The sequence below is a fragment of the Apteryx rowi genome, unplaced genomic scaffold (genome assembly GCF_003343035.1).
Source record: "Apteryx rowi isolate R43461 unplaced genomic scaffold, aptRow1 scaffold_33, whole genome shotgun sequence".
Lineage (NCBI taxonomy): Eukaryota > Metazoa > Chordata > Aves > Apterygiformes > Apterygidae > Apteryx > Apteryx rowi.
Genome location: NW_020449752.1, coordinates 2844626 through 2870711, shown reverse-complemented (window position 1 = coordinate 2870711; position 26086 = coordinate 2844626). Strand labels below are relative to the sequence as shown.

Here is a 26086-nt window from a genome sequence, read left to right as displayed (position 1 = left end):
AAAGCAGGATGGCTGGCTGAGATGGCCTTCATTTTGAACATCTTTTGGGGAACTGAGGATAACTGGAAGACTTCGATATCAGTAAATTGTTTGTTCTTTGAATCCTCTTTTTTTTGTTTTTAACACATAGAAATTACAATAATTTAATTAAAAAAAAAAAAAGATTTAAATTCACTTTGCTAAACCAGGACAAAGCCTTGCTTAACTTGTCTCTGATTTTTAGGAGTAGGATTGTTTTTTTGCTTTCTCTGAAATCAGTCCTGAGTTTGCTTAAGCTAATCACTAGAAATCTGGTTAATCCATTCTAATTGTATCCAAACATCATTTTTCAACTGTTTTTAAATCAATTTGAAATCAGACTTTAATTCAATCTGTGCAGACCTGCCTGTGGAAGCACCATTTTTCTTGCTTCGTGTGGTAGCCGTGCCTTTTGGGGTAAAATTAGTTTGATAATCGGAAGTGAATTACCCAGGCTCTGTAATGTATTTTCTTCTCTGAGTCTACGTAGGGCATTCATATTAATTTCGTTGAAAGATTGAACTGRGTGGATCAGTTAGTTCAAGCTGTGGGAACTTTTGCACTGCACGACAAGTGAGTAGTCTAGAAGCTCCAAGCTTCCTCCTTTGGCCGGCTAGTGAGATGGCTGTAAAGTAACACATACTACTCACGAGTCTTTGAAGGAAGTCAGAAATGTCACACACCACTGCTGTGAAAGCATCTGTGGTTAGTCCAGGTTTAAACTTGCCCAGGTTTTTCGTGCTGAAAATCTGTTCGTGCCTCCTTTAAGTAATGTCTTTTATATTTGAGCCTTTTTAATCAGATCAGAAATGATGCAAGAATTCTCAGTTAAATGTAAGCATCTGATCTTAGGCTCTAATAATCTTTGTTCCCCCTTTCCTAAATCCCTCTTCTCATAATGAAAGTGGGTCCAGCCTGTTGCAGCCTGGCAGTTCTTTGTTCCGGGAAGCAGGACCATATTGCTCCAATCCTTCAGAACTTCAGAAACGTTTTAAATGAGTCTTTGCAGACTGTGCTGCCTGTTGCTCATTTAAAGAGAGCAGGAAAGAAAAGGGAAATCCCCYGAGTTGAGAATTTTTCCATTCCTCATGGTACATCCCCTCTAGCACGTAACAGTACTTCACAGGCATCCATCCTTTACAATCCTACGGTCAGGTCTGAAAAGATTAATCTTATTTCCTTTTGAAGTATTGGTAGCCCTGTGCGAGATGAGCTCTCATATTAGGAAGCTATGCCTTAAAATGAAATGGATATGCTTTCTAACCAAAGCTGTTTTATTCCCTAGTGGAGGCATATTGATCTCAATAGGCTTTATTATTGAGGGTGAAAGGAGCAATGAGAGTTAGGGGTTGAGGCAAGTGGAGTCAATGTACCGCTTAAGGGGGGAAAAAAAACAAAACCGAAAACATTTTCAGTGAATTCCCCTTAGTTCTGGTTCCATCTAAGAAAATACTGTGTCATCTTATATGCCTACTCCAGGTGTGGTATGCTGCCTCTTATGCAGAGTTTGTGAACCAGAAGATCCATGACATATCTGAGGAGGAAAGAAAGGGTAATTTGGGCTTTTCTGTTCTTTCTGTTTTTTTTTCAGGGTGATGGTGGCAATGGTTGGGTTTTTTCTTTTTAGTTTGAAGTATACGGCCTATGTAGCGCTCCCAAATTTCTGTTAGGTTAAGGGATATTATTGGGCTCTGTCGGCTAACACTTCTCATGCTAATATTAAGTAATTTAACCTTCCACCTCAGTTTCTGGGAAGCATTAGGTTGCTGCTGGAAAGAGGTATGTTTCCATACTTGATGTCCTAATATTGAGTCTGTGTGATGAATCTATGTGCAACTGCTTCAGGTTGAGGAATTTGTTAACATCACCTAAATTATGTCAGAGACATAAGTGATCCTGTAGGTGTTCATCCATACAACTTCAGGCAGATTTCTGGAGTAAACTGTTCCAGGCAGTATAAATAATCCATGCAAATTTTCCTCAGTGACCTTTTTGTCTTTCTACAATCAGCTGTAGTCATATCACAGTGTAGAGGGGATAAAAGCGAAGCTGAATGGATGTGTKCTGGGTATTCTGCAGTCAGTCTAACCTTCAAGGGAGAAATATGGTCCACAGAGGACAAAGGCCTGGAAAAAAATGAGGCATTTAGTTGGTGGTAACTGAAATGCTGCTATTAATGTTTCCAATTGAACGCAGTTCTCAGAGAGCAAGAAAAGAACTGGCCGTGTTACGAGTGCAATCGTCGTTTCATGAGCTCGGAGCAACTCCAACAGCACCTCAACTCCCACGATGAGAAGCTGGACTTCTTCAGCAGGTACTGAAAACTTAGCTTTGTCTATATACTGCTGTGGTACTTTTCCAAACTTGAGAAGGAGGGGTCTTTGCCCTACAGGTCTTAACAGGCCAACTTGGGTAACCATGAGAGAATGGTTCAGCTCAAGAAGGCAAGAACGTAGCACCAGAAAGCTGACTGGTGTAAGAAGCTTYGTGAAAATAGTAGTTTGAGGAGAAGCAGTTTGAGTTTGGAAAATCAGTGCAAGTTTTTTCTTATGACTTCAGCAGGGGAAATATTTTGGAGTGTGGATGCTTCTCAAATCTGTCCAGATACAGAGCTTGGAGAGCAAGACTTCTAGTGCTTTGGCTCCCCACTGGGCCAGCAAGACTGTTTATCCTGACCTATTAAAAGCTGAATCTAGAAACATCCATCAGGGAGCAGGCARCAGTGGTGCCTTCTTTTTCCTGAAACTTATCCAGAGKCTGGGGTTTGTTTTGTTTTTTTGACATAGGAAATTGTTCCCTTTAGTCTACTGCCTGACATAGATGGCTAAGTGCCTTTTTGCAGGGGGATATTACGGCTTCAGGTTTTAAATTAGTTTCCTTGTGCACTTGTTCCATCTATCTGAAAATGCTTTCCAGCATGCCATACACTGGGGTGTTGGAAGTAGGAGAGTTGCCATGGCAGAGRACTTGCTGGGAGCCAGTAGTCTTCTCATTCCCATGTTTACTGAAATAAATATTAATATGCTCTGGGCTTTGATTTCTCACAGAGTGCAAAATAAATATGTACTAACCAGTACCCTGTGTTTTTGCTGGCAGAATTTCTGCGGGTTTTATTATTCACTACAAGCTGTTATTACTTAGTTGAATGGGTGAATGGCGATTGCTAAGAAAGAACATATAAAATGAGCGTAGTTTCCAAATCCGTCTCTTTTGTCTCTAACCTGGAGCACTGTGTATTCTGTAGAGCCAGAGGCAGAGGTCGTGGGCGAGGAAAGAGGAGGTTTGGACCAGGCAGACGCCCGGGGCGCCCGCCCAAATTCATGCGTATGGAAGTAACCAGTGAAAATGGCGAAAAGTGTGAAGAAGGGACACAGGTATATTTGAGGATGGGAAGGAGGAAAAAAAAGATGTATGTGGGCTATAAACTCTCTTCTACAAGAATTTTAGGCATCCGTGCAAATGGAGGGTGTACTTCTGATTAAAACCCAAGTAATTCTTGGGTTTTTTAGCTATGATTCTTTGTCATGGAGCACACTACTTTAGTTCCATAAAATCACTTGCATTTTTACAGCAACTTTCATCCCAAAGCACTTAGCAGTGGGATGGGTTATTGCGGCTGTTTAGCAGCATCACAAAAGTAATTTAGACAGTAAAACTGTAATGGAAATTTAGGTTGGTATTTGCCCTTTCTGGAATGTGAGGTCAAAGTCTGCTCTTATAACTCTTGCTGGTAGAATTGCATCAGTTTAAGCTATGCTTCTTTATGATGTTTTAATATAAGCAAAAGGTTCTGCTGTAGGCATACTTATTGCAAAATGTTCTTTTACTAGTGGCTATTGGTTATATTCTGTAGGGACCTAATGTGATGCATTGATGCAAGTTAAATGCTAAATTCTTTCTGGTGCTGACCGTGCTTAGGGTTACCACCATGCCTCTTTTATGAAAGGTGCCACAAGGGATCAGTGGCTCAGTTTTATGACTTAGCTGAAAGCTGACATCTGGAGTAGTAATTTTCCTCTGGCATCTCACTGGGGCACGGTTCAGTGCTGACTCAGAGGGAGGAATGCATGCGTTGCCGATGAATCCCTGCCGCTCATCTCCTCAGCGTGCGGAATTGCCCTCAGTGTTGCATTAAGTGCAGACAGTTGCAAGCAAGATTGCCGTCTTTGCAAGCTGGCATGACACAGGCCAGCTCCATTTAGACAAGTAAGCATAATGCTGTGCCCAAGCTATTAACTCCTGAGAGGTGGGACTTACTGGGCACGGTCCCATGCTAATGTGTCTGAATGGCCTCTGGACTGGAGGTGACTCGCATCCTGCCAGCTTGGAGCGTGGCCCAGAGTTAGCTCATGTGTGTCTATAGAGTCGGGTATGGACATGGTCGTGTCCCAAGGCCTTGGAGGTCTGCCCACCTCACTAATGACTAGGAACGAGTTCATCTGCCTCAATATTTGAAACCTAGGGTCTTATGACCGCAGTTAAGTGTCAGCAAGTATGCTGAAAGGACAGAAATGCCGCAGTCCACTAAATGAACCTTGAAGGCACGATATGTGGACCTGTTGTRTTCAGTATTGCTGAGATCGGGTAGGAGAGAGTCCCATGGAAGGAAGCCGCTCCGGTGAAATCCGGGAGTCCTGCTTACATTTTTAAGCACAGTAAGAGAGACATTATGCCCTCAAACTCACGTTAACTCAGCTTAATGCTATGCACTCACCACTGACCTTGTTCAGCTTCTCTCTACTTTTTATTTTGGAAGAGAYTCTTGTCATCATTTAGCTTGACTTCCACACTTAGCCCTTTGAATTTTCCCAGTTATTCCTATCTCTCTAAAAGCACTAGAAATTTGCCACCTAGGCCAGGACTGGGCCTTTGGCTGGTAAATGGCTCTAAGTCTCTCTGTCCATTAAGTGTTCATCATTTATAACAGCTGCTCTCCTGGCAGCTCTGTCTTTTTCTTCTCCCACACCTGCTTTTGCACTGTGACAGTACCAGCCTTGATCTGATATGCTTTTGGCTCTGTTTCTTTGCTTGTGCTTTTAAATTTCYATAGTTGCACTGTAAGTGGTTTCATGTAAGGGTCAATGGTTTGGTTTTTGGTTTGTTTTTTGGAGGAATTTTTTTTCATTTAACACTGGAGCCTTCCATCCCAAAGGAGTTATTGGAATTTGTAAGGAAAAGAATGCAGGTTTTGGCATGTGCTTCCTGCTCCCAACACCCACCCTTTTCTTTATGATAATGCAGAAAAGGAGGAAAACAGCTTTGTTGTGTGATAAATGTAAGTGATGTATGCAGCTGGCTAGATGAGAACATGCAGATCTTGGCAACTGGGTAGTAAAAAGACAGTACACAGTATAATGGCCTCGTTTGTTGCTCTCCGGTTCATCACTCCGCTTCGTTTGTTAGAAAGGGGAGATGCTGCATATCAATACATGATAATGTTTCACAGTGACAATGATTTCAATGAGACGGTAATTCCCTGCTTTTCCCTCGAGGCCTGGTCTGTGCTAGTAATTTTGTTCTCAAAGTTTCTCACAGGTCAGCCTACATCATGTCTCTCTGGTTATRGCAGTGATGGGGTCACTGGCGTGGAAGGGTTGGCTGCATGTTAACAGCTGGGTCATCCTGATTGTTTGTGCCTAGGTTTAGGCAATATGGCCAGAACACAGTCGCCCATCTGCAGCACTCCTTCCCTAGCACTCTGAATGCTGTCGCTGTAGGTAGAAGCGAACTGCTGAGAGCATCAATGGAAGGCAGTAGAAGAGTTAGCATCGACACAGCTTGTTTATAGCTCGTGATTAAATATGTAGAAATCTTGTCTGAGTATTATCAAGTGTTTTTCAGTGGGTGGGGGGAATAATCACTGGTTGTATGATTTGCGATTTCAGGACTTGCTGCATTTTTCCAGCAAGGGGCAGTTTGATGAGGCCGGACAAACTACACTGAATGGGCTGGAGCAGCAGGAGCAGACTCCAGTGCCATCAGAGGCTCAGTCGGCACTGGATCAGCAGTCAGAAAGCCACCCACTGCAAATCCAGCCGCAGCACGATGAGAGCACGGTGCCTACGCAGAGCACCATGACAGCAGATGACATGAGGCGAGCAAAGCGTATCAGGGTAAGCAAAGAGGATGGTGGCTCATGTCCTCTCTCACCTTCTCAGTTTGCTGTAACCCAGAGGAGGCTGGACCTGCCAGCCAGGACCAGCTGGTCTCTCTCTCTCTCGCTGTAGTAGCCATGTCCAAATCCTGAATAAAGCATCTCATTCCTAGCAAATTTCCTTGCTCTGAGAGGAAGACAAATCTCATGTACAAAGCCAGTATCTCATGAGATGCTAGTGAGAATTTGGTCACCAGTTGGAGCTGAGTCAATTCCAGCACAGTAATTCTTTCAGAGGAACGCAGTCCATCCAAGCTGGCAAGCAGGAGTGCTTCAGGCAGCCGGCTGAATCATGGTACTGTGGCACAGACTAATGGCTTGTTCACGGCACCATCTGTGTCTCTCAGAACTGTTGCCTGGGAAATTGTTGCCAAAAAGGAACCACGACCTCCATTTGGATGTATTTACTTGACAATGATGATTATATTTAATGGTAAAATCCTTTCTTGAAGTAGAAAACCTGCCTCTCCTTGAGATGAAAACCTGTGCTAAGAACTTTGTGTACCGACAGCAAACACTTTGAACTTGAGCTTTGTCAGCTGGGTGAGCTGTGGGTTTTTTCTTCTCTACTGTGTGTGGGAGGGAAATGATTCAAGCAAATAATCCTTGAAGCCATGTAATTGTGAGATTGGTTTATTTAGCCTAAAATCTCTTTCTTTTTTCTCCATGTGTAAAATTTTGATTATAGAAAGGAACAGCTGCAATTGGGGTGAGACTTCATTTTTAGGGGATGAGAAAGAGGATTAAAAAAGAGTTGAGTAACTGTTCCTTATAGGAATATGTTGAGCTGAATTTTGCTCTGAGTTTACAGCAATAGGTGTGCAAGTCTAGGAGTGCTGTTACTCCATACATGCAGTGGCATACCTTGGTGGAAGAATTTGGCTCAGACTAAGAATGCAGAAGTTCTAACCATAGAAAATGTTTATGCTCTCTGAATGTCAGGTTTCTACCAGTAATGTGATTTTTCACATGTGAAAGGCTTGGGGGATTTTTACTGAATGTATTGAAGGGTGCGTAGCAGAGGACAAAGACAGATGCTGGGTCTTGGACAGTAAAAGCGTGGGTATCTAGTTCTTACATGTGATATGTCACAGCTTGCACAGTACAAGGTTGAGGCCTGGGTGCGATGGAGAGAGACGGTGTCACCGRTTTCCCCAAATTTTTGAACTTGAGGTGTAAAGGTCTTTTCTTAAACTGTAAATTTGGGAAGATAGGGAAAGAAATTCGAAAGTTACTTGTTTAGCTTTTGTTCCCTGGAAATTTGTATTTGGATCACAAATAAGAGGAGTGCGGTGGTGGTTTAGTCCTCAGTTACATGTTTGTACCGGCAAATCTCCCCAATTCCCTATACGTCTGGAACTCGTGTTCAGCAGAGTCCTGGAGATGTTTCAAGATGGGGCACTGGCAGAATGGCACGTGGATGGTTGTGGAGCACCTGCCCATATCGCATCAGACTGTGAGCAATGAGAGCTTGAGATAAGAGTAAACTAGGAAGTATAACCTTTTAACCATTGGAAAAAAAAAAATCACATCAGGCTGCAGCACCCTCTCAGCACTTGATCCTCAACGGTTCACAGCACCTTCTTACAATAGCATGCAATTAATGTTATAAACAAGCAAACATTCTGTTTTAAAATGTGTAATATGTCACTCATTTCTGAAGAACAAGTAGGAAGTCTTGATTATGATCTGGACCTGTGTAACTCTAGTTCCCAAGTTACTCATGTAGGATTTCGTTTCTCAGAAGCAATGATTTCCTATATCGCTGTATTCCACTCTAGGAAAACTGTAAAAAAGTATGGCATCTTGCTGAATTGCTTCAGGTTTTTGTTTGGTTGGTTTTTCTAATGTTTAAAACAGTGAAGCTCCGAGTGCTTTCATTCTAGTTGGAAACACAGAGTACAGGTACTCGGGTTCAAGTCCTGATAGGATCAGTTCATTTTTCAGCATCTGCCTTGGAGCCTGTGGAATTTACTTGGAGATCAGAGCTTAAATACAGCAGTCTTGTCCTTGGTGTTTGGACAGATACGCTCACCCCTCAAGATACCCCTGTAGGGAAAAGAAGGGCATATTACGGTCCACAGCCAAAATGGAAAAAAAAAAAAAGAATTTTTTTCCCCCCCAGCCCTGTGCAGCATCCAGAGCATCTGCAGGCTGATTTCAGAAAAGCTTGCATTTCCAAATTGCTTTGTTTGCATACAGACCTGATCCTAAAATGTAGGTGACTTTGTGTAGGTGACTTGTTTGCTCAGGGGACGCAGCTGGCAGGTTAGGGGTGTGGTGTGGAAAGCACAGTAGTTTCCTTCATGCTGAAAGAAGAAATGTAACAGGTTGTATAATGCAGAGTATAAACAGTAAGATGAGGCTAAAAATATCCCTGCTCTTCACCTTTCCACCCTTCTAATCCTTGCCCTACTGTTATCCTGCCCTAATTATTCCCTTGCGCTAACAGCACTTCATCCTCGCTGTGGCTCTGCAGTATGCATTGCATCGTTACTCGTCAACTGTCTAGCTGAGAAAACATGAAAGGTCACAAAACACCTTAAAGATTATCGGTGGTTTTTATCTTTGCCCTTTAACTCCCCTTGGGCAGTCATTAACTACATGGTAATCTTGAAGATCTGCCTAGTGTTTCCTGAGGCAAAACTCCCATTTAGAGTCTTGCCTAAACAAAGAGTGAACTCTAGCTTCAGGAACCGGCCCTAATAGTGCCCCGCAGAAGTCACGGCTTCTGTTTTGCAGTCCATTTCATAACATAAGTATTTTTCTCTCCCTCAATGCTGCCTGCTCAGCTGGAGCTGCAGGTAGGTTTGGGTTGGGTTTTTTGTTTTGTTGGTTTTTTCGCTGTATCTAATCTAGTGGTACGTAACAGCATTGCCTTCCGTGCCATTTTTGTCCAGCTTCTGTTTAGCATCTCCTGGCCGACCCCACATTATCAACTGTCACATTTGTTGTTCTTTAAGCAACCAATGTCCAGAACCAAGTGTCAACAAGTGTCATCTGAATAACTATGTGCATTCTTCTAGTGCTCTTCACACTGATTAATTGCGAATTTAAGGTGAATATTATAGGAGTAAACTACTTAGATGTAATACTATAATATCCACCTTAAGGCTTTGGAGGATTTGTTTACGCAATTCTTTGCACTGGATCAATGTTATCAGTTAATGAGACAACACTTAGTTTTCTGTTTTTATAGCTGATAGTCTGTCTAACCAAAGAGCAGTAAGAGGTTTCACCCTTCTGTAGCCTTTGAGATACCAATGGGACTATTTTGATTTACATGGTATAAAGCTCTGGCCTGTTATCTTGCTACTCGGATCTTTTGAGTTACCAGCAGCAAAATACAGTAATAGTGGAGTTAAGATCTTGTACTGCTTCTCCTTAACTACTTGGTTTATTAGGATATCTGTGTAGTTAATGGCAAATTATATACCCCTGATTCCAAGCAGCATGTTAATTTTTACACAGCATGTGTCTGTCTCTTCAACTCGTGGTGTTACTTAGAGTAAAACCCTGTATCTCCCGTTGCCTCAGTTTCTCTGCTTGTGAAATGGAGAGTGGAGATGACAACAGTTCCTGGGAGGGCTCATTTGAGGCTCTCATCTGAAACTGTTCACGCTTTGTTTTTAAAATAGCAAGAGTTGCTCTCGTGTTCCTTTTTCTGGATTGAAAGTATAGGTTTCCCTCTGCAGTTCAGATGGTGAAAGGGATCATTCAGGTTCACTGATTGAATCTCTAGCACAGCATTTTGCACTATTCCCAAGCTGTTCTCTGATTCCAGCAGAAGAGCTCCTAGCTTTACTTTTTCAGTGTCAGCTGCTTGGCACACACTTAAGGGACACAGCAAATGTCAGCCCAGACGTTCCCACAAGAAAAGGAGAGCGGAAACCAGGGAAATCTGCTTGCTGTAGTCCTGACTGTGTCTCACRGAGAAATATGTAATATTGAACGTGTGTAAGCATAGGTGCCAGCAGTGTTCTAGCACTGTTTCTCTAACCGTGATAATGTAGATTCTGTGTGTAACATCTGACAAGAGAAGGTAACAGTAAAAGGAAGGATGCAGATGTTATTTTGGAGAAGAGTAAATATTCCTCAGGTTTCTTACAGAAAAATGGCAGTATCACAGACTCCTTGGAGTACAGTATGAGTGCCATAGTGTAATATGGGATTTCGTATGTGCAGAAATGTGACTTATTTGTGCCTTTGCAACTAACCAGCATAAAAGTCCTTATGTGATACTGTAATGCAGGCTCAGAGCACAGTTGGCTATTTCTGCAGGCAACATGTCCAGCAGCATCTGTTCCTCCAGCAGACAGTGCTGGTATCAGGAATGGAACGGCTCCGTCGTGCTCTCCAGAAGGAGAAAGGGAAGAGATAGGAATCACAAAATGTTACAGAAAAAGCTGACTGGAGGAAAGCATGCGCTAAGAGAAGCAGGAAGTGAGAGGACAAATGACACATAGTAGAAAAGAAGTGGAGGAAAACAGAAGATCAGCCTAGTAAATTAAATTTTAAATTGAATATTTGCACAACCCATGTTATGCTCAATTCACAATATTCTTACAAGTTTCTTGCAATATCTAGAAAAGCAATTTCAAGTTTGTGTATAATCAAACACCCTTTGAGTAGACAACAGAATTCATCAGAGTTCCCCTTGATTTAGCGAAACTGTTTCTCGTCCATCTTTCTTCTTCATTTTCAGACTCTCATACTTGATATATGCTTAATGGCAAAGTTACGTGGATTGCTCACAAGTTCTTACCTGTTGCTCATAAACCTGCCATTCTGCCCCTGCTGTAATGTTTTGAAATTCTATTCCTCTTGTCCATAATATCAAAAAGGTTTAGGTTGTTGCAGCGTCTCTTGAATGTATATCCCACCAGAAATTTTCCAGGCAACACTAAACCACTGCCGCACATCTCCGCGGTGCTCTTTGATGCAGAAACTGCCTTTGGAATGGGCGGTGGGGTTCTGGCAGCCGTGCTCCTCTCCATAGATAAGGCAGTAACTCACCCTTCTTGTGTGGTGGCTGAACTCACAAGCCAGTCCTGAGAAATCAGCGGGAATTGCAGCTCTGTTCTCAGGCCCAGGCCTCTATGTCAGAGAGGATTTGGTTTCACTTAGCAGAAAAATGCCAGGCTGGAGATGAAGTTAGCTAAATGTCTTAACTAAGCAGAACACAAGAATTTGGAGACTCCTGGGTTTTGTTCTCCTAACTCAGTGTGTAACTGCAGGTATATCCCTGAGCTTCTCTCTGTCACAGCATCTCCTTCTGTAAAATGAAGACAATATCTGTGATTCAAAAGAGCGTATTGAAGTTTAAGTTCATTGTTGTTCTGGTGTACTTAAGCTTGATAATATTTCTATGAGGAATGTATGCGTATAATAAAAACTAGCTGTTTTCTTGGATGTTTCTTTCAGAATGCAGCTCTTCAGCATCTGTTCATACGGAAATCCTTTCGTCCGTTCAAATGCCTGCAGTGTGGGAAGGCCTTCCGGGAAAAGGACAAACTGGATCAGCACTTGCGGTTTCATGGACGGGAAGGGAACTGCCCTTTAACCTGTGATATCTGCAACAAGGGCTTCATCAACAGCAGTGCTCTTGAGAGCCACATGAAGTTCCACATGGACCAGAAAACATACTCTTGCATTTTCTGTCCCGAGTCCTTTGACCGCTTGGATCTGCTCAAAGATCATGTGGCCATCCATGTCAATGATGGCTATTTCACCTGCCCTACCTGTAAAAAGCGCTTTCCAGATTTTATCCAGGTGAGGTGCAGTACTGATTTGGAACACTGCCTTCCAGGTCTCTTGCAAGCACTTTGTTTATTAATTTTTCAGTACTGTCTCTGCATAATGCTGCATGTCACTTCATTCTCACAAGCTAAACGCTACCTGTATCAGTCATAAATTAGAAAGGATGCGTGACCAGGCATGGCTAGGAGTATTCTTATTTCACTGAAGCTCTCTTTTCCTTAAGTCATCAAATGCAATACTTCAATCTGGCATTAGAAGGCTCTGTGCTGTGGGAGGGGCAGTCCCTTGGATAACACCTGAAACAGAGGTCCTAGCTACTTTTGGTTGGTATAGACCCATGTCACAAAAAGAACTGCCTCTTGCTGGATGCAGCTTGTACCCAAATATGCCTTGTCCACTGCTTTTGAAACTCAATTTTGAAATTAAGAAATGTTATGGTTTTGTAGAAGCCATTGCTAAGATCTCAACTGTTTGATCAACTACTTCTAAGCCAGAGCAGGTATCTGCCAGAGCAGAACTGAGAACCCTTTTTTGCTAAGAGTTCCTGAGACTGTTTTCCTATACAGTGTTCTCTTTTGAATAAATTCCTTTTTCCTATGATCCTCAATGCTAGGTAAAGAAACATGTACGCAGTTTCCATTCAGAAAAGATTTACCAGTGTACAGAATGTGACAAGGCTTTCTGCCGCCCTGACAAGCTGCGACTCCATATGTTGCGACACTCGGACCGCAAAGACTTCCTGTGCTCCACGTGTGGCAAGCAGTTCAAGGTAAGATGACTATCGGATCATTCCCGATACCGGTGGAGAACAGCATTCCTTACTCCCCTTCAAGTAGGTAAGTTTCTTTTCCCGAAGGTAGAAGAAAGCAATGTGTGTAGACAGGCTAGACTTGCCTGCGAGTTGCATGCACTGCTTTGTGTAGTGTGTGTGAGCTACAACATTCACTTCTGATAGAAAAGGGGCAGGATTCACCCCAGCATGCTCTGCCCTGCTCAGATCTTTCTTTTAATAAGTTAATTTAAAGGCAAGGGCTCATTAAGAACTGGCTTATTATACAACTCAACTGTCAAGTGCTTGGGTTACATTGCTTTTATCAGTTTAGTGAGGAAAACTTCTTGCTGATATTGTTGGATTAATGATATTCCCAGTTGAGGTGCCTGTGTCTATAGGAAGCATCTTGTTAACACATGATGTCCAGATCACTTTCCAGATCCCTCAAGAATAGATGGAGCAGACTGTGAGCCAGGTAAACTGTGGTGGCAGCAGCCTGCGCCTGGATGCTTACTTTCCTATGACTTTGAGGGGTTGAATGGGCTTAGGGGTGAAGAAGCCCATTCCAGACAACACGTGTCCAGAAAGGCTGGACTGCATCTGGGCAATAGGTTCAGTACCATCATGGGGCATTGGGGTATGTGGTTCTCACCAGTCCAGAGCATAAGTGATGCAAGTAGCTGGCCTAACAAAGTTGAGCATCAATGTTTTAGTTAAATTCAGAGGAAAACCTGAGTGGGGGGGCTCATTCTCACTGAGATCACTCAATTAGTATTAGCTTGGCTTCTGCTTTTGTGGTTGAGCAACGTCAGCTTGATTTGGACCGTAAGCTTAAACCTTTCAAAGGGTTCCTGCTGCACTGTCCAACCCTGAGCGTGCAGCACTGGAGAGGAGAGGCCAAAGAGATCTGTGAACAAGTTACATTGTAGTTCCTGCTTGTAACAAGTAGTAAGGCAGAAAGTGGTGGTGATGCTTTTTTCTCCCCGATTGCTCTACCTGTAGAGGAAAGACAAGCTGCGAGAGCACATGCAGAGGATGCACAACCCAGAAAGAGAGGCCAAGAAAGCTGATCGAATCAGCCGCTCAAAAACCTTCAAGCCTCGGATAGCTTCCACCGACTACGAGAGCTTCATGTTCAAGTGTCGACTGTGTATGATGGGCTTCCGTCGGAGGGGGATGTTGGTGAGGGTCCATGTGCTCTGGCTTCTCTTTCAAGCTTCTGTACTCAATTTTGATGAGTATGTATGGACTTAAAGGTGCAATTCCAGTGGTTGGAACAAAGGATGCTGAGAGACAGAATTTTGTAGCTGACCTGAGTGGGTTTGTTTTGTTTTTTGTTTTGTTTTCAACCTGTGTGTGTGCGTGTTCTCATAATCTTCTATCTTTTCAGCAACTATGTGCCTTTACCTATTTCATTGCCTGTCTTGTATGTCTGCTTGTCACCACCATATTGTCTCAACAGTATGTAACGCTGATTGACATGTAATGCATTTCACAGAATATGAGATTAATGTATTGCATAGTTCAGCTGTACGTCCTCTCAGCTTTTGTGGTGGTCTTTTTTTCTGTTCRTTTCTTTTCTCCTCCTTCTTGAGAGGGGCCTCTCCTGGCCATGCCCTGTCACTGCCGCTGTGGAAGGGTGTTTGCAAATAAGATCTCTTGCTGCATGTTTCATGARGGTTGTGATCTCTGCTAGCAAAGGCCTCTTTGGGCAGAAGTCCTTTATAGTTGTTACCTGCTCTCAGCAGCAGGAGAGTTAGTTCAAACAGGTTATTTTCCCCCTTCCCATCTTTCTTTGATTAGAGAAAGTGTAAATGAGATCCATGAGGACCAGGTTTACTTTCAGCAGCTGGCTGAGAGTGCACAATAGCCCTGGTGGCAGCAAATGCTTTGAGTGCTGCTAGTTAGCATCACTACAGTTTCGGTTTGGCAATTACCCGTGTGCAGGAGAAGAGGCAATTGCTTAGCTTCCAGCTGTAATACGCTCTCTTGTACTGTTTCTTTCTTTTAGGTGAATCATTTGTCAAAGAGACATCCAGACATGAAAATAGAAGAGGTGCCAGAACTCACATTGCCTATCATCAAGCCCAACAGGGATTACTTCTGTCAGTACTGTGATAAGGTATGTAAGAAAGTCACCCATCAGAGGGTAGTTCAGTCCTAGATCTGTATGCAACCAATTTGTCTGTGCATAGGAACATGGCAGGGTTTATAGCTTGCTTGAGAAGCTTGTCAGCAACATTTGTGCCAGCACTGCCTAAAAGGAATTAAGATGAAATGCACTTAGGCTAAGGTATCTGGATGCTAACTGAAGATTTCGATTCTCCTTTTCTGCCCTCTGTCTTCTGAGTTGGTAAAACTTAAATGCTCTCATTCAGCAAGCAGCGACCCTGTATCACTATCTGCAACTCAGTGACTAAGTATTCAGTCTRTCTGTAACTTCTGAACACTAACTTCTTTTGACTTCCTTAGCACTTCTAAAAGTTAGTCTCTAACTCCTTTCATTTTAAGCTGCTTGCTTAGTCGCATGTCATTAATTCCCAGTGTTCAGGCAGGCCTGAATCTTCTTCTGTCCTGCCTTTGTGTTTCTGTTCTTACTCTCTGGCCTTGTTTTTTGTGTGTGTGGACCTTAACTTACCAGGAAGTGTTTTCTGACTATTCTTATCCTCAGTACATGCGTCAGTGATGCCTCCTTCCTTTTGTTTAAAGAAATAATAAATATATTTTTTAATAATATTATGCAGTGTTTGTTGATGTGCCTACACAAGTGATAGTTAAAACAGATTTTGTTTGTTGAAGGCTATTAAAACTTTATGACGCTTTATGCAAGAGCAAAGATATCAGCCCTCATGACAAATTAACCCTGAAAAAATTCCAGCTTTGGTGACTGGTTGTTTCTCTTGACGCTTCACTGTCAAGTATGAGGCAAAACAGATTTTCCTCTTCCCTTCCTGTCCTGCTTTAATGCTTTATTCTGGCGTACTGCATGCTCTCAAATGGCTTTAGTATTCTACACTAGAAGGAGTTGCTTTTACAGGCTGGTTGAACACTGGAATGTGTGTGTGTATTCATGCCTTATGTTGTGATTGTTTGGGGATATATCCAACCATATTGTCTAAAGTGACAAGCAAACTTTCCAGGTAAAGATAAATGGTATCTGTTTTCTGCACTGCCATCAGGGTTATGCCATTCTCATTCCAAATCTTTACTCTGCAGGTGTACAAAAGTGCCAGCAAGCGCAAAGCACATATCCTGAAGAACCATCCTGGTGCTGAGTTACCTCCAAGCATCCGCAAACTGCGCCCTGCAGGCCCAGGAGAGCCAGATCCCATGCTTAGCACCCACACCCAGCTGACGGGCACCATAGCCACTCCTCCGGTCTGCTGTCCTCACTGTTCCAAACAGTACAGCAGCAAGGTACTGGGGGCCTCTCTTAGCCTCAGAGCACAGCCTCTCCCCGCTGATGCTCTGCCACGGTTTTTGTGATCTGTCAGTCCACACGCAGAGCTCCCGAGTCAGATCCTGAGTCACATAGCTGGTTTCATGCTGTGCACTGACAACAYGAGCACAGCCTGCTAGTTTTGTGGCAAAGGGCCCTTAACTGGGGGGCATGGGCTTGAAAGCACAAATGGAAATGTGAACAGAGCGGGATCACAAATGGGGAAGCTTGGAAACTGCCRACTGACCCTGTTACAAGGGAGAGGGGCTTGGAAACAGAGTGCAGAAAAAGTAACTTTTGGAAAAGTTCCCCAAAATATTTAGCTGTGCTGAAGGAAAAAGTTTCTGGGCTGTGAAGTTTGGGACAATAGTTCAGTATCAGGTAGCTCTAATTAGCCCAGACTTCATGACCTTTGTGATCCCTTCTTGCTGACCTGAGCAACCCATGGTGTGAATCCTGATGCCTTCTTGCTGAAGGAAAGCTTAAAAGCTGCCTTCTGCATGGCTGTTTGATTTCAGGTGGCCCAAAGCTGAGTTGCAGACCCTCTCTCTAATACTCTTTTGCATCTCCTTGTAGACAAAGATGGTACAACATATTCGCAAGAAGCACCCRGAGTTTGCTCAGCTCCCTAACACAATACATGCACCACTGGCAACAGCTGTCATCAGTTCCACTCCTGCTGTTCTAACCACTGACAGCACTACCGGAGAGACTGTTGTGGTAAGGATGYGAGAAATGTTAGACTGRGCTTGAAYCTGTGTGTTTTGTTTTGGTTCTMTTGGGAGTGATGTATTTCTCCCTTCTGGAGCTCTAAGGATACGTCTCTTTCCTACTCCACTCCATTCCTTTCCTTCCTTCAGACCTACATGTTACTGACTCCACATGATATTTTCACACATATCTAAGTAACTCAGGAATACAAATCTCATGGAATACAAATAGTTCACTGGGACTCTTCACCTGAGGTGCTTGCACTCTTTGGGATCAAGATGACATGTTTGCCAATGACTGAGGACTGGATCAAACTCCATTCAGTGGAGTCAAGATCTCTGAAATCCTTTGGACAAGGCAGCACTGAGTGATATGAGTCTCCAGTGGTTAACCTCTCTGCTGTTAACGCATCAGCTGCTAACAAAGTTAAAGAAACTAGAAAATCAGTCTTGCATCTCTTCAGGGGTGCTGGGCAGTGATGCTGCAAAATTAAAAAAAAAAAAAAAAAAAAAAAAAGTCCTGTTAGCTACAGTTTAAAACTGTTGAAGGTTGAAACTGCAGATAAAAGACTTTTTCTTAAAGTGGTTAGACTCAACCAGGGTGCTTTTGGCTTTGTAAATCTGATCGGTTAGGTGTAATTGTCTTTACATGTTTTATAAATATAGTTATCAAGAGGAGCATCACCACTGGCCAGGAGGAAGAGAGGGGGAATATGTCTGAGGAAGCAGTCTTCCTTTTTGACCTGGAAAGCAAGACTTGACTCTTTCCAAGGGCATGATTTTTGTTGTCAAATAGAATATTGCCAAGCCAGTAGATTATAATAATTTTATAATTATYGTATGTTAAGTTAACCCTGAATAATGCTGACTAGCATCTAGACAGAACAGAGCARATCCCAGGGGCCTGGTCATTCCTTTGACCCCATCAGCCATGCTCTGTATACGCTAAGCTCTTGGAAATAAATGACGAGTCCGAATGGTGTAAGTGAAGATTAAGTGCAATGAAATAACTACAGGCCTGCRAAAGTGTTCAGTCTAGTAGACAATATGGGATGATGTTCTCTGCTTCTCTCYCCCTTCTCAGACAACAGATTTACTGACCCAAGCGATGACAGAGCTGTCCCAGACCCTCACAACAGACTATCGAACTCCTCAAGGAGACTACCAGCGAATCCAGTACATCCCTGTGTCTCAGTCCGCAACYGGCTTGCAGCAGCCTCAGCATATACAGCTGCAGGTTGTTCAAGTGGCTCAGGTGGGTAACCTGTCGGGGGACTTGATGTGCTTTTGAACCCCTCCATATCAAGCCTGCACTTCCTTGGGGCTATAGTGGTGGGAGGGTTGTTAAGGAGCAGTTACAAAAAGTGCTATGATGAAAACCACTCTTGGAGATAAATGGTTTGATAATGCATAGGGTTCCCCTYATAAGCACTGTGTACTGGGCGTAGGTGGTCCTGCCAGTCTTGGTCAGCTTGGTGGAGRCATATTAACACAGTCCTAACTTGGTTCAACCTGTCTGGGCAACTTTGCTTGAATCCGTCCTAGGCAGTTTTTTGTTTTGATTTGGTTTGATATTGTCCAATGCATAATGTTCAAGGCCGGCCTTGCAGCGGCATCGCCTCTTTCCCACAATCATTCACGCAACTTAAGCATCATGTTTCCTTTCCARGGTATTGGGCAACCAGTAACACGGGTCAGTGGGTGACCTGTATTTTAGCTGTGAGGACTAATTTGTACTTCTTTGTCCTCGGCGAGCCAGAACCAAATTTTGGAAGTACAGAGTGTTTGCTTTCCCTTTGTATTATCTATTAGAAAAGTCATTGTCTGTGACACTCAACAATCTCCTAAAAATAAAAACAGAGCRTAACTAGAGTAATGGAGCTGAGGAGAATTATATTCAGGCAGCCCTAAGTAATCACCCCAGCCTTTATGTCTATTATCCATTGCATGAAGCTGAAATTACCATGTGTTTGTATTTGAATCTGAATTTCAGTGTTTTCTCTGGCCCCTCACTGTAAATTTGTTTACAAATTTGGTTAATAATGGCCTAACCAATGACCCCAGTTAACACTGACTGAGGCTGTTTTAACAGTACAAGTACCAGTTCCTGCAACTAATATTAATTTTATGGAGATCTGAGGCTTGTAATTAAATTACTCTAATTACTATCACTAGCAGATGTTGCTTCAAAAAGCTTTTAATCAGTAAGACTCCAAACACTGTTTTCTTGATGTAGATTTATATCAAACCATGCTTTTGGATATGCAGGTCTTGAGTATGCATACATTACACAGAAGGATGGTCCAGTGGTTGTGACACTAATCTAGTTTTTCCACACACTTCCGTTCAAGTCCAGCATCTGCTGGACCAGGCAACTTCAATGGAAATGACTTGCCTAAGGTCGTTTAAATCACTGAGATGTAACCATCTCCGTGCCTTTGTATCTGTTAAGTGTACTTTTCTATCTCACTGGAGTGCAATGAGGGTAGATACAGCTTAATCAGTAGTGCTCCGTGGCCCCAGTAAGGCTCATACCCCCATTGCTCCAGATCCTGTATGACAGAAGAGGTTTACGTGGCTGCTTCTGCAGAGAATTTGAAGTATACAGCTCTGTTTTGATTTTTTTACAGGCTACCTCCCCTCACCAGTCCCAGCACTCCACAGTGGACGTCGGGCAGCTTCACGATCCCCAGACATACACCCAGCATGCCATCCAGGTGCAGCATATCCAGGTCACAGAGCCATCCCCAGCAACTCAGTCGTCCTCGCAGGTATTCCACTCTTCTCTTGCAGGAAGTGCTTCCCCTACCAGTCTGGCTCAGCTGGCATATTACATGCACGGATGCAGGACAGACTTTTTCTGTAGCATTTAGAATACCACACACTGACTGTCACATGAACATCTTTGAGATTATCAAGTAGTTGCCAGATGTTCCTTTTTTATAAMGTGTACCAGGTAGAGAGAGATGGCCAGGAATGGACAAATTTTCAGCTGTTTCAGGTTAAAGGTAACCAGTTGAAAGATATAAATGAAAACTCGCACTCCTCAAATATTTGAAGTTCAGCTCTTGCGGCTGTGTAGTGTTTAGCTTCTGATCTAAGTTCTCTTCYACAGACTTCTTACGTAACCTTCAGCAAGTCATATCTCTGTATTTCAGTTTCTGGTCTGTGCTTACTGACCAACCAGAGAAGCAAGTGGGAGGAGAGGGAGGAGAGCTTTGCAGTTCTTGTGCTCAATATGCTAAGGAATCCTCTATTTTTCCCTTGATAAGAAGGATATRCTTATAACAGTACAGAGTTATGCAAAATCCTGAGCATGGTGGAGATCACTTTTTTTCTTTTTTTTTTTCTCCTCCCTCCTCTCTCCTCTGTCATGATGGCTTTTTAGGTTGGTGGTCAGCCATTGAGTCCCTCCTCACAACAGTCTCAGCAGGAACTTAGCCCCTCACAGATGCAGACAACTACATCTACACAAAACCCAGCCCTCCAGCAGCAGCAAGGTTCTTCAGTCCAGCACACGTATCTTCCCAGCACGTGGAACTCATTTCGGAGCTATTGTAAGTGTCGGCAGTAGCGCTCGCTGGAGCTCKGGCTAGTATGTGGAACTAGTATATTGTCCACTTCTCCAGCTACCAAATGGGATAGTACTTTCAGAGCTCATGAAGCTTCATTAATATGCATAAAGGTCTAGGAAGATGAATAGTTTTACACAAATGAAATGGTTGTACAAGTCTCTTTTACCATAGGTCCATAATTATCTGAGGTGTGGTTCGGACAGGCAAACTAGGCTCCTTTATTACAAGGATCTTGCATTCAGCAAGAATCTGTGTATTCGATAGCAGCTTGTTCAAATTTCAGATGGATGCTTGAATCATACAGAAGAAGAGGGTGACATGAAATGACTACCTGTGTCCATGCAGCACTGGATAGTAATTTGGGAAATCTCTTCTTGGGGGAGAACAGGATGTGATTTATCAGCTGAGGATCCAGCTCTTCATGCCTATGAACATAATTCTGCATAACAGATGTAATTCTGTTAAGGCCCGTAGAGCTACGGGCTTCTTRCTACTTGAGCTTCTACTCAACAACTGCTGTTGTTTCAAGCTCTGGGCTTGTGTTACACCTGTGCACCACTGTCGCTGTTGTCTTTCAAGGTGGTCTCTGAGTTTATGACTGAAGGTCTTCATTCTCCAATTTCCATCTTTCAGCATCTGAGATTCAGATGATGGCCATTCCCCAAGGCCAGTACGTGATCGCAGAGACAGCTGTGGGTACACCTGTCACCACTGTCAACACAGGGCAAGTGAAAGCGGTTACCCAGGTAAGGAAAATGATCATGCTGGGGTTTGGTTTTGGTGTGGTGTGTTTTTTGTACYCTCGCCCTGGAATAATGTATCAGGCTTAAAGCCTTCACTTTGAAGGTTAAAGGAATGCCAGAATGATGATGGGGCACAGAGAACAGAGAATAGTGCTGCACCTAAACAGGTCCACACTGCGTAGTTCAAAAGAGCAGTGGCTTTCTGCAACRATTGTACTGAGTTCCATGCTGCATAAAATCCGTAGGCAAAATGGCTAAGGAATGATACGATGCGTTGTTTCACAAGCTAAGGAGAAAATGTAGTTCATATCTAGTACTGCTGTAATCTTGAGGTTACAAAAGGCAAGAAATGATCTCATGAGCTTCAGGGAAAATAATTTGGGGGGGGGGATTGTTTTGTTTTTTTCTGAAGTAGCATCATAGTTCTTGATGAGAACAAATAGTGTTCTGCATCAGTCACCTATGAGGCCTACACCTGTCTGACCCTTGTATGTATGACTACCTCAAGCTGAATGTGTTYGCTTCATATTTGCAGGACAGGATATGACTTAGTGATACTGAACAGTTTTAAAAATATTTAAGACTAAGCTGTATACACTGAACTAACTTTCAGACAGTTTCTGGAAACGTTTCTCACTTCCTAATTCCATGTATAACTGAAAGCTGTGAAGGAGCTATTGCTATCTTATCTAGTTAGAGATTCAGCKTAAGGAAGTGGAACTGATGTATTGCTTGGATATTGGACACTGGAAATGCATCTTCTGCTAGAACACATGGAAAATGGAAGAAACTTTCAAAATAGTTCTGTTGTAAATTGCTATTTTACTTTCTATGGATGGGTTATTGCATAATTGGCTTCAGCCATTCATAAATAAACTATATCCATCGTAGTCCAATGTACATCAAAACAAGGGTCTGATTTGGGTTATAATGGTTTCAAATACGTGCTTAAATGCAGTACAACTAAATTTCAAAATTCCGGGTTCATACCAAAATGTTTTCCAGCATAGCAACAGAAATGTTACAGAAAATGTGAGATGAAACACAATCATTGCTTAATTTTTTTTTAATATTCTCTGTGCAGACTCACTATGTGATATCTGAAGGTCAGCCTGATCTGGATGTCAAACAAAACTCTTCGCTCTCCAGTGAGGTACAGGTCGGTGTTTCCCAGCCATCAGCCCACACTGATACCTTGGAATCTCAAACGAGTAATCAGCAGCAAACCACCCAGTACATAATCACTACAACCACCAATGGGAACGGGGGAAGTGAAGTGCACATCACTAAACCAAGAACTTTCTCAGCAGAACATGAATGAAGAAACCCTGTGGTGTCATTTGCTCGTACTTTTGACCTCCCCAAAAAGCCCAAATATATGGGTGTCCTGGAGCTCATATGATTTAAAGTATATGCTCACTTAACTTCAGCTAAAATCTTGGAGCTCTTATTAATGCTTTAAGAGGGTTTAAGTCCCCTGTGACAGTGAAGAAGTACCCTCAAAATCCTTCTGGGATGCCACTTTATGCAGCTTTTAACAAAAAGGACAAGAAGAGAAATGGAATCTCTGCTTGCCCTGGACTTTATTTTTTGGCATGTCTGCTGACGGTTATTTTTCCTTTTTTGGAGGTGTCTCCAGTAAACAACACTTATTCAATGGTATGGGAAAAAGCTTGCCTGACTGAAGGCTAACTGGCAGATTATGTTCTATGTATATTTTTAATAGGAGCCGATGAACAAGAGGACATCATGTAAATTGCCGGAGTATGGCAGAACTGCTTCCTGTGTGTTTGTTTCGGCAGCCAAGGTGAAAGGGAATATACCAGCTTGATAGAGAGCAGACTGCCTGGAGGAAAAGAGCAGCCGCAAAGTGGTGACTCCTTGTGTATGTTTGTGGGGATGGATATAACAATGAAGCTGTGAAGCTGTGCAGAAGCAGTCCATTAAATTATTATTTTTCCAATCCTCTAGAACTGTTTACATGCTGTCTGCCCTGCCCTACTTTACCAAGCAGTTCAGAAGAAGCAAAAGTGCAGTCTTAAACCCTTGTTGTTTGGGACAAACTGATTGAAATCATAGTAGTACATAACGGTAGTACGGAGCCACTGTTATCTCTTTTCCCCTCCAGCGTTTGCAGGGAAATCGCCTTTTTGCCCGAAAACAAAAAAGGCTCAGCTTAGCCTGCAGAGCAGCTCATTCTGCTGTGACCTCTAATGATAGTTGTGTCAGGAGAAAATGAGGGTAAGGGAAAGAAAATAATCCCTTTCTTTTTATTTTGATTTGGAGGTTATGCAGTCAAAAGGCACTGAAACCTCTGGCTTGCAATTGCTGTTTGAGACTTGCTTTAACTTGCAATGTTTGAAGAGAACCTGTCTAAAACCAACTCCTGAGCAAGCCTCTATGAAGTCACAGGGTAGTCGTCTCTGTTGCCACCTCAAAGTGGATGTATTTTTCCCTTGAAGACTGGATGGAGAGCTGGTTACTCTGATTTTCCAAATACCTTCTTAACAACACACTGCAATTCCTTTGGACGGTTTCATAAAATGACCAGCCCTGGACTCAGGAAACACATAAAAGAAAAACGCTAGTGGACCACTATTACAGGATGTAGAAAGCCATCTGCAAGAGTTGCCTGCTTTGGTAGACCTGGTCTGTGTATAGAACTCATGTTATGGTTAGGGACCAGGAGACAGGGGGGGATAAGTTTTATCTTAAGGCAGTGTATTTTTTTTTTTTCTTACGTAATTCTCCTTCACAGGTCTTGTAGGTTGGTTATTTAAAGCATTTTSGTATTTGCAAGAATATGACTACAGCTCCATTTACTATTGATGGGATATACTGTATGTGTCTAAACCTCCTTTCACTCTGCTTGAAAACTCATCCCAGAACATCAGTGCATAATAGGATACATTTATTTAAAAAACAAAAAGAAAGTTTTGTCTTAATGCTTTGAGACCTAAGAGCTAAAAAGGGATCTTGGTTTTTGTTGATTCGCTTTCTCCTGTGCYGCACTGAGTGCGAGTCTGCAATTCTTTTACATAAGTACTCCCACAGAGTTAGATGAGGATTACCATATGAAAGTGCTACAAATGTTTACAGGTTGCGGTATCAGGCCTTATGGTGGTGAAGCTCTTAAACGTGAGAGAATTTAACGCTCGGACTGGACAAGTGGAAGCCTTGTTACTTGCTGGCAAAGCCTTGTAGCACGTATTGCTTTGGTAAATAACATATGTGTTACTATGGTGTGGAAATAGTGACTGTGCATGATGAGATAAATCCTATTTAAAATATCGGCCAGCTCAGAACTGCTTTGAGGTAGTCTGGAAGTGATTTGCCAAAATGTAGATGAAATTGTGCCTGGGATTTTGCTTCTCTTMCTGTACCAGTGTATCAGGGCATTAACAAGTGGGGCATTAACAAGGTTTGTAGAAGTCGATGAGGACCTGAGCTCCCATCTAGTCAATTGTGGTGATGACTGTCTTTTTAATTCAATGGATTTGGGAGCTCATCTACTCTTACAGTGTGGCCAAGCAACTGCAGTTCCCACTGACTGAGCTGAAGTCACGTTGCTGAGCACCTTTGAGCATCAGGCTGTTACAGTGTTGTTCACGTGGGCGAACAGAAGGGAGCTCTTGCCTTGGCTTTGTTTCTTTTTGAAGAAAAGAGGCTTTCCTCAGACTGCTAGATAATTTAATAATGAGTCAAACATAYGGTACAAGTAATAAGAAAACAGGAGACCTGGAAATGGTATGTTCTATAGGAGTATTYTTGAAGTCTTAAAAGGTCTGCTCTTTATAGATGAAGATCAATACTTTTCTCYGTAAAGATATTGCCAGATAGGATCACCAGAATGAGGATGCTTGTTCTTGTACCAGTTATTTAAAGCTGAAAGCTASAGGGTGTTACAGAAAACCATTTCAGGACAGCCTCTTTGAACTTGAATCTTCTCAAAGTTTGCGCTCTGTCCCACACCAACAGCTGTTTACACAAGCCATCAGCTTGACACCAGCCTMGTGATTCACTGCCCCGAGTTAACGGATGCCTCAGCTGAGAGAGAATCTTCCCTAGGAATCAAGTATCATGAATATTCATTCCCAAGCAATGAACGATTACACAGCCTGGGGGAAGAGAGCTGAAAGCCCAGTTTTGTAGCATAGAATAGCTGTGCAACACGGTGGTACTGCAGGGCTTGCATTTAGAAAAGGAAGGGGGGAAGAAAAAAGACAATTCTTTTCATTGCTTTTTTTCCTCAGACTTCTGCAGTGCAGAAGATAGAGGGTGTTTTTTTGCTTTTTGTTTTTTTTAAAACAGCCGACCCAAAGATCTGTCTCTTAAATAATGTCCAACCGGAGCTTAGTTCTGGAGCGCCCCGTTACTCGCCGACAGCTACGTTGCGCGCTAGGGAGGGGAGGCAGGGGGCTCCGCTGGCGGCAGTGCGCTTTTCCATGTCGGTGCAGCCCTTTGGTTCCGATTCCGGACTTTCCCCAGGAAATGCATTTGCGCCTCTCACACCGCTAGGCCGTTTGGGACTTAAAGCCCGAGGGTTTCACGGGGTACCGAAGCTGGCAGACTCGTTGCATCCTCCTGCCCCCTGTTCTGTTATTTAAATGTGTATGTTTATTGTACATTCAGTGACCGTTATAGTGTTAATAGTCTCGTGCTACCTGCCAGGTGTAAAAAAAGAAACGGAATTAATAAATCTTTTCTTCCTTTTTTTTTCTTTTTTATTTTTTTCCTTAACTACTGACCATGCTCGGTGTGTTGCCGCGCTCCTGGCGGTGTCGCGGCGGTGTCGCGGCAGCGCTACCTTCTCGGGCGGGCTGCCCCGCTTTCTGCTAATCTAAAGGTTTGGCTGCGTCATAACAGCAAAAAAACCAGACCCCAACCACCTTCCTCCCGCCCTTCCGCTTCCCCT

At 43.0% G+C, this 26086-nt stretch overlaps 1 protein-coding gene across 14 annotated transcripts in view; it reads left to right on the top strand.

Annotated features, from left to right (window-relative positions):
* The window catches only part of PRDM10 (PR/SET domain 10), a 48388-nt gene that overhangs the window by 21224 nt on the left and 1078 nt on the right, over nt 1-26086 (top strand). For 11 of the 14 annotated variants that reach the window (XM_026071689.1, XM_026071685.1, XM_026071688.1 and 8 more), the window contains 15 exons: nt 1498-1570; nt 2215-2332; nt 3263-3392; nt 5904-6131; nt 11597-11944; nt 12546-12701; nt 13707-13886; nt 14716-14826; nt 15921-16121; nt 16720-16863; nt 17938-18108; nt 19484-19624; nt 20242-20410; nt 21062-21174; nt 22256-25888. In XM_026071689.1, coding sequence (XP_025927474.1) covers nt 1498-1570; nt 2215-2332; nt 3263-3392; nt 5904-6131; nt 11597-11944; nt 12546-12701; nt 13707-13886; nt 14716-14826; nt 15921-16121; nt 16720-16863; nt 17938-18108; nt 19484-19624; nt 20242-20410; nt 21062-21174; nt 22256-22492 — 2520 coding nt within the window. In that variant the 3' untranslated portion in view covers nt 22493-25888. Of the gene's footprint in view, nt 1-1497; nt 1571-2214; nt 2333-3262; nt 3393-5903; nt 6132-11596; nt 11945-12545; nt 12702-13706; nt 13887-14715; nt 14827-15920; nt 16122-16719; nt 16864-17937; nt 18109-19483; nt 19625-20241; nt 20411-21061; nt 21175-22255; nt 25889-26086 lie in introns of those variants that run through there. The other 3 variants (XR_003254496.1, XM_026071691.1, XM_026071694.1) reach the window with 3 other exon arrangements.